The sequence below is a fragment of the Cyprinodon tularosa genome, unplaced genomic scaffold, assembly GCF_016077235.1.
Source record: "Cyprinodon tularosa strain WSP-4 unplaced genomic scaffold, ASM1607723v1 ctg349, whole genome shotgun sequence".
Taxonomy (NCBI): Eukaryota; Metazoa; Chordata; class Actinopteri; order Cyprinodontiformes; family Cyprinodontidae; genus Cyprinodon; species Cyprinodon tularosa.
The window spans coordinates 1,153,004-1,165,259 of NW_024039062.1; the positions used below are offsets into that span (position 1 = coordinate 1,153,004).

Here is a 12,256-nt window from a genome sequence, read left to right on the forward strand (position 1 = left end):
CACACTGCTGAATATGATATAGTGCTGCTTGTTGTTTCTGCAAATCATGACACAGGTTACATCGCATGTACAGTGCTTTGGCTCTGCTCTGCTGTGGTGCAAACACCACAGTACAGTTGGACCCATTATGGTCAATGTGAGCATGTACACTGCTGCTGCAGGATAATGGTTTGACACCAAATATGACCCATTTCTATTTTTTCCAGACCCTGCAGTCAGATGCACAGGGATCAAACTGCACCTATAAAAAGTTAAACAGGCGCTACATCTGTGCTTTCCAAATAATTCCCCAAAGTCTAGATTTTCTTCAAGGCCTTGTCATCTTATGTGTTGACAATTAATGCACAGATTTGAAATCCTTTCTAAGTAATTATTACTGGTTATGCATAATACACATCAAATACACAATAAATAGACTATAATAGACAAAAGATATAGCCTCTGTAGTTGCAGTACTCAGCCATTACAGAACAAAAATAGTGAAAATGTCTGAATAGAAAAAAAAAAGGTAGGCTTTTTTAAACTGGTTTTTAGTCCCTGTTTTAATTGTTTTGGTCTAACTTCTGGATTCATCACTGCTTTTTATTATGTTAACCATGCATGCTTCTCAGAGAATCTTAAATGAATTGTGGTGGAGTGCAAAGCAAGGTGGCGTGAAGAGGCTAGCAGTATCAATCCAGGGTTATAATGTTTAGATTATCTCATAGGCCAAGGTTGGTTTAGGCAACTATTCACCTCAGTGAATGAAATCATCATTTGTAAACAGCTTTTTGAAGTTATTAACTTTATAAGCTTTGTGTGCTACAACCTTTTATTTAATTTAAAGCACTTAAGACTGACAAAAAAGGAATCTGTAGGCGGAAACACTTGTCAAGTTAATAATATCGGCTGTTATTAGGCCTTCACAGCATAAGTTCTTGATATTTTACATTTGTTTCAAAACAGAGTTATAGAATAAAGTAAAGTACATATGTCAATTATTTGTAAATTTTGTTCACTTGCTGATGTTTGTTTTGGAATTATAGCAAGAATTATCAACGACAAATTACAAGTAATCCAGAGTAGCTAAATGTGTTGGTTTCCCATTTTTGTTCTTCTTCTACTAATGAATGCTTTGCAGCTAAATGTTCTATTCCCAAAAAAAACAAGAATGAAATACTTAACAGATTGCATTGTCAGGATTTTCTAGTTCTGTATTTGATCTTCCTTTTAAAACAGAAAAAAAATCTAACCATTGCCCTCTTTTAGAAAAAGACTCCTGGACGTCTGTTTGAAAGTCTCCTCCTTCATGTTCTGTCAACTATATTCAATCAAAGCTAAAACAATCCCAAGTTATTCGTTTCCTGTAAGGAATAATCAATTTTAACAATGTTCTGGTTCTTTATTTTGTTTGAGCACTTAGGGGAAAAATACAACCACCAAAGAAAAATGGTTTTCATATTGGCTTCAACAAACTCTTTATGGAGTCTGAAAATGGCTTGATTTGAGTTTTTTTCCACACCTGTAGAAATCCCTGATTTCACTCCCTGTTCACCAGCTAATCTGTCAGTTCGACCATCCATTCCTAAACCTGTCCGTCCATCTGGCAGCCGCCTGTCCTCTCTCATGATATGCCTGTTTATCTGAAAGGATGGCTTTGAATTCAGTGTAAAATGGTCAGAAAACATTTTAAATGTAAAAATGCAGTTTTCTAAGTGGTTGAATGAAATTGACTATATATTTCTATTTTTTTATTTTTGAAATTTGTTGAGATTATGCTTATGTATAATCATAAAATTTTGCTTTATATCTTATTAGAATTAAATCTGTCCTTTCATCTAGCGAGCCTCTTCACACATCTTTGCAAACGATTCATAAAAAAAACATTCATACATATGCTTGGAAATTATCTACAAACTCTAGAAATCTAAAAAAAAATCTAAAATAAAACTGTGTTGGTAGCATGCTTTTTGGTTGCAGTTTGGAGGATTTTAAGATAACATGGCTTCAATAATAGTCAGAAAACTGAAATTGTAATTTTGAATGTGTAGCTGGAGGAAACCATAGTTCATTTCTTACCATTTGGGAAACTGTTTACTTTCTTTTTGATCAATCCCCACCTGTCTGATTTTTAAAATATTACCAGGGTGAGACAACACTCTCTCCCTGGGCTCACCCCTCATGGACCGTGTCTTAAACATTACCTTGTGTGCACAGCTGTCCATAGTCTGGCTCATTTATGCACTCATCCTTTTCACAACACTGTTGGTCATCGCACCCTGCATGTTTACTCACCAGGGCTAGTCCTAGGCCACTTATAACCATGGTAACAGCACACGGTGGTGATGAGCAAAGGGAAACTGTACTGTTTGACTGACAGAGCCAATGTTTTATGGATGATGGATTTCATATTTCCTTTTTATAAGAGGTGAACTGTAAAAGCGGGAGGAAATATCCATCAGACTTTATTCCAGCAGTAATACCAATTTGTCAGCCACCTGCTGGAAAAAAGAAATCAAATTTAGTCAAATGAGAAATGACTCATTTTGATGTAGCTTATTCCTAAGAACTTCTCTTACCTGGCAGCAGCGTGCATGCTGCTAGGAGTATATTTAACAAGGTTTGTCTGGTTTATAAACACTGAGAAAATGCAGAGGAGGGAAAGAACCTTTCATGTGGTCCTTGAATGTTATTCAGTGAAAACGAGAAAGAAATTATTTAGACCAGAGCCACCTTCTATTCCTCTCCTAGTTTATTGGTCTTAAAGGTCAGATCATCTGCCTAACATGTTAAGAGTTAAGGTCTGTTTTTTTATTCTCTCAATTGTTTCTTTTGACTTTTTAAAAATGTATTCTGGGGCTGATATTAGAAAGCTCTTCATTTAAAGATCCATTCTAAGCTCCTTCATATGAATCTGTGCTAAAGCAAAACACGGGACATGTTTGTGTTGTACTTTTTTTTTTTTCTGTTCTTTGTTTAATAAAGATTCCCATCAGTTTCATAAAATACATACTTTTTTATATTAGTTTGCAGTTTTTCTTGCAAACCAATATATTTTGTTCTAAAAACTATAACACCAGCTATAGCTGCAGTTGTTTGGAAATATGTTATTACATTTAGCCTCGTTTAAAGCGTTTACAAATAATAACTCAGAATGCATGAGAATTACGCTGGTAAAATGATTACCAATATAGACATGTTAGACATCGTTGGAAAGCTTCAATTCTCCACAATTCATCCACCTAGTTCATTTTATGGACATAGTGAGCACCAAAGCACAATTATAGCAGCATGTCAAAATGTAGCATGACAAAGAAACCTCAACAAGCAAGCATGTCTTTATTACTGGTGTTCAAAAAAGACTTATTATTTTCGAGAATAAAAAAAAACAACTTTCAATCTTGTTTGAACCGAAGCAGCTCGGATGTTTTACTCACCCAATTTTCATGTATATATTCAGGAACTAGAAGGTGTTAGCTTTCAAATAAAGTATCACACATGTAATTTGGGCTTACAGTTCCTCAGTTATTTGCTTTTCCATTTGGGTATGCAAAATAGGCGAATTTCCCAGAAATTAGATGGATATTAAGAGGTTAACAGATTTTTCCTTCAATTGCAGCTTTCTAGTAACCTGACTTCGGTATTCTTGTGTTGTTAACTTGTCTTTATTTTTTTTATGTGCCTATGAACATGTTTGCCATACTGTGCCATTTGTTTGCCCCCCAGGGACAAATACAGTTTTACTGCAATAAATGTGTTTTTTATTGATAGGAAAAATATTAGCAACTTGTAAACCCAGCTAGTCCTTCTTTAATTGTCATTAGGTAAATCAGTGAGGTCAGTCCCATCCAGCTGTCAGTCCACATCTGTGTGATGATAAAAGTTAAGAGTTGCATGCAATTTTACCTTCTTATTTAACTGAAAAAAAAAAAAAAAGAAAAAAAAAAACCCACCAAGGATGCTCCATCTGACTCTACATGCACTTTGAGTCTTAGAAATTGCTGGTTTTGACGGCAGCCTTCTCTTACACCATGATTTGTTTCTCACAGGTCTTCCCACCCCTTCCTAATGAGGCTGAGATCGCTCACACCAAAAAGCTCTTCCGACGTAGGAGGAACGACCGACGGTAGTGTTTACTCACCATGCATACGCCTGCAAACACACACATAGACCTGCAGCTCACAAAGTTCCACCTCAGATGGAGAAAATCTGGGATCAGAGCTTTAAGTGTGTCTCCACAGCCATTTATAACGTCTGAAAATGAAAGCAGGCTCCAGTCCAGTTTCTTTCACGACTGATTTAATAGTTCTATGTTGCAACCTTTAACCCGATCCAAAGGAGATTTTCTTTTATTGGTTATATATTCTGCAAAATCTAATTTACCCTAAGTCAAGTCTGACTTCACTGAAAATAGTAAAAGAAAGAAAAAATCCCTTTCACTCCCTGCCCTGAAGTCACTGGAAAACCGTTCTTTAGTTGCTAAGATACGTGCTAAAGAGAAAATATTTTGTTTGTATTTTGTGGCTTTCAAAAAGGAGGGAATTATATCTAAACCAAATGGACAGAGAACAGTTAAATTCCTGTTTTTAAGCCCAGGGAATAACTGTGTGTCTCCACTCAGCTGTAGTGTTTGCTGCACAGTGCTGGCCTGACCCAAAGAAAAGAACAAAAATATCAACATCGGCCAACAGCCGCTTGCTTGGGTTTCACTCTATTTGTTTTGGTTAGTGGAAGCTGTAACCAGAGACCATCCTGTTTTCTTCTGCTCACTGCTCAGCACACACGTCTTTGTACTTAAGACGTTTGTCAACTTTGAAATAAGATTATGCATCTGTGTTGTCTGTATCCCTGTTTTGAAGTTTGAACGTTTTATTTGTTATTATCATTAATACTAAAAGGCGGCCGTTTTTTGGGGGGGTTCCCCTGGTTATGATAGCTCAGGAAAATGGTGCATGAAAGCCCATTATGTGAAATGGAGGTAGACGGCCATACTGTCAAGAAAGTACATGCAAACTAATAACCCAGCTACTGCTTAATGTCAGAACGTGATGCTTCAACACATAACTTCTTTTCCTGATTAGGGGACCTTTTTAAACCCTCCAGTCAGTAGTAGCAACAAACAGTGTCTACAAAGGACGGATCTGCTCTGTCTAAACAATTAGGACATCCTACAGGGATACAGCAGGCCATTAATATTATATTCTATTTGTTATCCCTGCACAGGTTATCACATAACTGGATAGAGCAGAGTTTGATATCCCACATGTGGGTCTACTGTTTGTTTTCATTATGTAGCTCCACATTCTCTGGTTCTCGGTCCTTTATTAAAAGCTACCTCCTCAGGTAATGCCAAGTGTCTTTGTACCATCATATTGGCAGGCATTTGAAGGCAGTTATCAGACAGGGCTCTGCACCTTTGTGTTTCACCGCAAAAGAAAAGCAAAAATTATAAAACCAAAAATGATGTTAGTTCCAAAGCAAGAGACATATCTTGCATTTTTTCTAACTGGCAACAAAAACATGTTAAAAATTAGTTTAACCTCATTCCCGGGCAACTGATCTGTCATATGCCTCAGTAATTGCACTTCTATTTTAGTTTTTCCTTTTTTTTTGTAAGTTTAAATGAAAGAAAATTACCTGGAACAACTTGGCATATTAGCTCTACATAGAAGATTATTTATTGATTGATTTATTTGTTTATTTATTCATTTTTCTGAGTGAAAATAAAGGAATTTCCCACATTGACTCATATACCCTCATAGTTTTGAGAATTGTGAGAGTATCTGAATGGAGACCTCTGTCTACAGGATGATGTCTTTACTTTCTTCCTCCAAACCTTGAAGCCTGAAAAGAAACAACCGCCATCTTCTCTGTTTATGCTGAGGGAAGCCACCCCAAGACTTAAGGTTAAGAATTAAAGGACACAAGTGTGTACAGAAACAAGACATGAACATGAGAAAAGTTTCGTTTTTTTGTTTGTTAGTTTTTTTGTTTCCACAAGATATTTAGTCTTAAAAATGTCACTCACAATTCCCTAAAAATATTATGAACATTTTTGCAACCCTTTGGACAAAAAAAAAAACAGAATTGGGGGGTTTAATTACAGAAATATCTTATGATTATGACAAATGTGCACTAAATTGGCATTCAGGTGTAAAATGCATCAGAGTACTTCAAGCTTTTAATAGAAAAATTAAGCTTAACATGGATTTCCGAAGTTGCCTGACTAGGTTTACTTGTCTATTCAAGAGGCTTCAGCCATAATTTAAAGTTTGACAACAGTAGCTGGAGGGCAGTAAAGAGAAACCGCAAAAAATGCTGCACTTGGCTTTGATTTTGTGTTGTGTTGCTTGGTTTCCATCGACACCACAGGGACAAGAGAAGAAGTGGTTTAAACTAAACTTGGTGGAAAGACATGATGAAATATGGAAGCAGAGTATTGATCCGTTGACTACATGTTTGAAACATGAGGGATGCATTGAACAAATGACTAGCAAAGGGAGCAGACTGAGAGACGTAGTCAAGGAAAAAAAGTGTGGGCTGGCTGTGGCAGGATGGAAAAGAAAAAGAGGAGGCAGTGCATGTGTTTCTACTTTAGTAGGCGTGTCAGGCAGGGCTGAAATTAGTTGTGATTTACAGGAATGTGCTGGTTACTGCTCTTTTTCTTCTGTTGCTTTAGAAGGGAGAAGGGCAAAGAGTAAAAGAACGAGCAGCTTCCTCACCTTTTTATTCCTTTCTGATTTTCGCTGCCTTGTTAGAGATGACAAAAAGAAAATGATTTGTCTACGCCAGCTTTGCATTGTTTTCAATACGGATGGGATCCAACTTTAGGAGCAGTAGTTGGTTCTTCTTCATGCCAGTTATTTATTTAGCTGAATGTATGACTGCTAGCAGTTACTAGGACGGATGGATGTTAAATCAAGGTTAAGAATAGATTTCTGATCTAAACTCAAATTGGATTGCTCTTATTAAAAAAACATTTTTTTGGCAGTTTTCTGTTTATTAACTTTAGTTCATTACATAGTGGTGGATTGTTTTTCTGGTTCTGTAGTTTTGTTGCATCACTTTTGCGCTTCATTTAGGGCCTTTAAGGTTTGTCTACCAGCTATGCACATTGAATTTTTCACTTATTATTGAAAACTGAGTTGGTGTTGTTTTGCCATAGATTTCTGTTTTATGTTTGGGGTTGTTCTGTTTGAAGCTGTTCTAATGGAGCCTCTTAATAACTGAGGCAAGCCGTGTGTCCTAGACTTTAATTGTAAAAAGGTCAAAAATCTGATATTGTTTTACTTCCATTTAATAGTTATGCACAAATAAGAAATGTTGAAATTTGAGGTTGTGTTGTCAGAAAGTTTAAGTAATGTGAAATTGTATATATTAATTGAATAAATTATCACAGTAGGAGGATGAAATACACCTCATCCTTGGCTTAGCTGATATCTCTGATGACCCCATTTGTCTGGATGTTGTCTTTAAACCCCAAGTTCTTTAATTTAGAATTAAATTTATTCTTGATGTCTTAAATGTGATTTTGTTTTTTAACCTTTCTTTAAAGGAGAATTCCGGTTTTTAACACTTTTAGCCCATTTTCTGTAGTGTCCAGGATGAAATCGAATGATCGACACCAAAATTTTGACAATTGGTCCTGTCTCTGCTTTTTGGTTAATGCAGAATCCCCCCTGGCTGCTTCAGAATGGCTTCCATTGTGCACGTAAAGAAAAAACGTTCCTGTAGTGTTTTATTTAGCATTTTGTAAATCCCATTGAGTTCTGTTGGAATAGTCAATATCCCTCCGCCACCGGAAACGGAAATGGGGCCTGTTTACGCTTAGTTGTAGTCTTTTCGCAAGGCCCAAGTGTTTATGCTTCACTCTGTGTACTCCGACGTCGAGGTGCTAACGTCTCTGTTAAACACTTTAAAAAACTCTGAAAATGGAATACGAAAGGTGGATTCTTGAGGAGGACATATTGGACTTTGAGTTTGACGGTAGAGGATACCGTCGCCAACTAGTGGTCTGGAGTGTGCAACGCTTCAGATTCGAACGGGAAGCGGAAGTTTATAAGCGGTTGTGATGTATCGGAAAAAATAGTTCTGGGATTTACAAAATGCTAAATAAAACAAGACAGGAACGGTTTTTCTTCACGAAACTTTTTTTGGAACGTCATTGAACAGCGCTGACGACCCGGTGAGTAGCATATTTTAAACAAAGAACGTTTAAGGTTGTTTTAAGGACATTATCGGACATGCACAATGGAAGCCATTCTGAAGCAGCCAGGGGGGGGATTCTGCATGAGCCAAAGAGCAGAGACAGGACCAATTGTCAAAACTTTGGTGTCGATCATTCGATTTCATCCTGGACACTACAGAAAATGGGCTAAAAGTGTTAAAAACCGGAATTCTCCTTTAAATATTAAATGAAATGTACCTGTATAAGAGCTTTACCAGTCGCCACAGCAAAGCGCTTTACACTACCTTCATTCATGTTTACGCACTGATGTTGGTATGCTACATTGTAGCCTCAGCTGCCCTGGGGCTCACTGACAGAAGCAATATTTTGGATCCTGTTCTGCTCCACACTACTTCAATACATGTAATCTGTCTCACTATGGCTTAGTTCATCAACACTTTCAAACTTTTGTACAAATTATCGTTCCCTCTTTGTTTTCCAAGCTCATCCAATCAAAGATCAGCTTTTCTGAGCTTCATTTCTGTCAGTAATTTTTCAAAGATATTATGTGTGATCAATATAATTTCTGCTTGCATGCATGCACCCACATCAATGTTTCCTTCAAAAATCTTAGAATTTAATAATGCAAATGTTCAATCAGGCAGCTGAAACCTCTCTCCCTACAGTGCATTAAGTCTGTGCTGTGTGGCCTGTGTAGAGCCTCGGCCAAGTTATTGACTGTCTGTCTGGCCTGCAGACATCTCTTCCCCAAGGTCAATCGATTCTCTTGTCTGGGTCAACCAGTGGTTCTATGAATCCTCCTCTTGAACACAGTAAAAGTCATGATTGATAATTTTTAATCATACCCCCCCATGACCACGTCTCTAAGTTCATTTCATCCTTTACATAGCATTCCTGTAGACTCACTGTTTTGTGTGACCTTACCAACCTCTAGTTTTTTTTGTTTCCTTTTTTGCTTTGCTTTTTGCCCTCCTTTGCTCTCTGGTTTTCTCCTATTTACCTCCCATGTAAATTCTCCCGTTACCTTAAAATTTCACTTTTTCTTCACTCCACTTCTGATTTTTTTCATCCTTCCAATCATCTGCATTTCGGCATACCCCTCTTTCCTGCTTGTAGAACATTTGATCACTTCACCCGAGAGCAGTTAACTGTACTCCTGCCTACCGGTCCAGGGGAGAAACGACAAGTCTCAGCCAGGTTAGTGACAACTTAAGTAAGACCACGAAAGGTAATGTAACTTTTGGAAATACTTAAACCTCTTAGTGTTTTTTGCAGCTTTTTTGTGTTGATCTTAGTGATTTGCCAGAGAACTTTAGCTACCTAAACAGTAGGGATGGAACGGTTTATGAAAAGCGTCTGAACCGTTCGGTTCGACTGTCTCGGTTCGGTTCGCGTGTGTTGCGTTCGTTTCATGCTTGGCTCTATTTTCTCATAGGCGAAGCATGTACACTCCAGAGCAGAAGGTGGTGGTACTGCGACCAAAGCCGTGTAGCTGGGTGTAGCAGAAAAAAAATCAGTTGTTGTGGAGAATTGTGTGGGTATGGCGAGTGGGAAAGAACAGGAGTTGGAAGAGGCGCCAGCAGCACTTTATAGGTCTACTGTTTGGGACCACTTTGTATTTAGAGTGACCTACGATGACGGTGGAAAGAAAGTTGTGGATAAAAGTGCAACAGTGTGCAAGCATTGTGCAACACGTTTTGTTTATGCTAACAGCAACACGACCAACATGCCAGGCTTACAATCAACATATACCGAACCAAACCGTGGATTTTGTGAACCGTTCCACCCCTACTAAACAGCATCATGAAGAGGGACTTACCAGGCCAGAAAAAAAATAGCAAAAAAGAGAGTATCTAGATGTCCAAAGCTAAGAATTTGTGAAAAGACTTGAACACTTTTCAAGGACATGAATAGCAACTAAAGACATTCTGCAAATGGCTATTCACAAGAAAATATGGCTGTGAACAACTGACTTGGGGATCTGAAAGCAAAGCCACTCCACACTTTTCAGATTTATTTATTTTTTTGTAAAGACCTTGACAGCCAAGTTTTATGTTCGTTCTTCCACCCAATAATGCTCTTATTTATCAGTTTTAAATACTGTTATGGCAGTTGTTTGTAAAGCATGTGGCTTATGTCTATCAAATGGAAGAAGTACCGGTAGGTCAGAATCCGGCAATATAAAAAAATAATAAAGGCCTGAGAAATACCATTCAAATGATCAATTGAAAATGGTAAATTATTTTTATTTGATTAGATGTATAGTCACATATGAATAACGTATTGTGGGATGAAATTCCATCAGTGGCTCCATCATTTATGCTAAATGCAGTCATCTCTCAGACAGTAATGGCTGATAGATGATCAGCACTCAAACCACAGTTGAGGTCACAGTCATGAAACATGATTAACTTTTTATTGTGCCTGCTCTAACCCCTCTCACATTATCAGTAGATAAGGAGGGTGGTTTATTACATCTGAGCCTAAATTAACAGCAACTGGCATGATCCTGTGAATTTATCAGAGCTGTCATAGTCAGTAGTTCTAGGAGTGTCCTTTGCAAAGTATTTGCTATCACTTATGGTTTCTGCGGAAACATCAAAAGGTCTCTCTGTAAACCTTTTGAATCAAATAGGAAGACTGTTTGTTTGCAGGAATGGCAACTCAAGTTTGATATTGTATCTCAAGAAAACAAAAATATTCAGACTCCACTTAGAATTGTGCGCTGTAGAATTAATACTCGACTTGAAAACGGTTGTTTTCTTGTAATTTACTGAGTGGAATGAAGCAGGTATGGGAGCTACAGACTGCAGCTGCCAAGCAGGCTTTAGTATAAAGGGGTGAGCCTGATTATTGACCAGTGGTGATGCAGTTTATGGGCTCATGGCAATCTCGTTATGTTAGCTGTAGATGATTAATTATAAACAGAAATGTCTTTTAAATTGAAAGAGGTGATAAATGACTTTGGACCATTTAAGAACATTGTGAGCATAACTGGCCTCCAACATTCTCTCTGCAAAGGTAGAAGGACACAGCCAGATGATAATATTAAAGATAAAAGTAACTTTTGATCCACTTATCTAGAGTTTATAGAAATAAAAGCATTTCCTGTTACAGTTATTTAGACACTAAACACTCCTCTTATTTACTTACTACCGTTAATGTCATTTCTTGTGTTGTCATTTATACATTTAATCTAATGATCATTATTATATAATAGATTTTAAATGAGGATTTAATTTTTTTTTATTTACATCAGAATTTTTTTTGTCTGCTTGAATCTAAGAGATGTAACAGAAACAAAGCAATTTCCCAGCTCTTATCGGCAACACCTGAGTTACGTCCCATAACACTTCAACCTACTACGCCTATTGGTGCCGAACTGTTTTAATGTTGATTACCAAAAATAAATATTAAAATTTTTTTGACCCCTGAAATATATAAAATTATTATTTTTATCCCTTTTAAATGCTTTTATTATGTATCACAGTAATACATCTTGTGGACGTATTCTTTTTGAAAAAAAGAATAATTGTGTTAATAAGGTTTTAGCCATGACCTTTAACTCACACTGTGGATGTGGAAAAAAGGAAAATCTGAAAAGCTTTTTATGGTTTCTATTTACCAGTTACACACTGAAGTGGTAAGATTTTATTAAACATGAAAACGCTTGGAAAACGATGACTAAAAAACAGATTTAGCAACAAAATAAGATAGATTTCTTTTTTTTTTTTGAGAAAGCATGTTTAAGCATTACCGTATTTTCACGACCATAAGGCGCACCGTACTAAAAGGCGCAGTCTCAGTTATGTGTCCCATTTCTGTATTTAACACACACATAAGGCGCACCGGACTATAGGGCGCGTTTTTTATATACAGGTACATGTCCTCTACTACCTTTAAATACCTCTACTGCGTATTTAAAAATACAGCGGGGCAAAACTGAGTATGACTGTGCTTTATTCATGTATTTATTACAAAGTATTAATCAAACCTGGCAGCTGGCCGTGAGACAGACACATCGCAGATGACACAGCACTGTGATCACTCCTAAATTAACTTAAAATCCTGAAACCTGCCGACGGAATA

The 12,256-nt window shown here is 37.1% G+C and overlaps 1 protein-coding gene across 3 annotated transcripts in view; it reads left to right on the forward strand.

Annotated features, from left to right (window-relative positions):
- The window catches only part of ctif (CBP80/20-dependent translation initiation factor), a 72,334-nt gene that overhangs the window by 37,590 nt on the left and 22,488 nt on the right, over positions 1-12,256 (forward strand). Inside the window, exons 8-10 of one of the 3 annotated variants that reach the window (XM_038294945.1) lie at positions 4,029-4,105; positions 5,203-5,244; positions 9,284-9,364. In XM_038294945.1, coding sequence (XP_038150873.1) covers positions 4,029-4,105; positions 5,203-5,244; positions 9,284-9,364 — 200 coding nt within the window. The remainder of the gene's footprint in view (positions 1-4,028; positions 4,106-5,202; positions 5,245-9,283; positions 9,365-12,256) is intronic. The other 2 variants (XM_038294946.1, XM_038294947.1) reach the window with 2 other exon arrangements.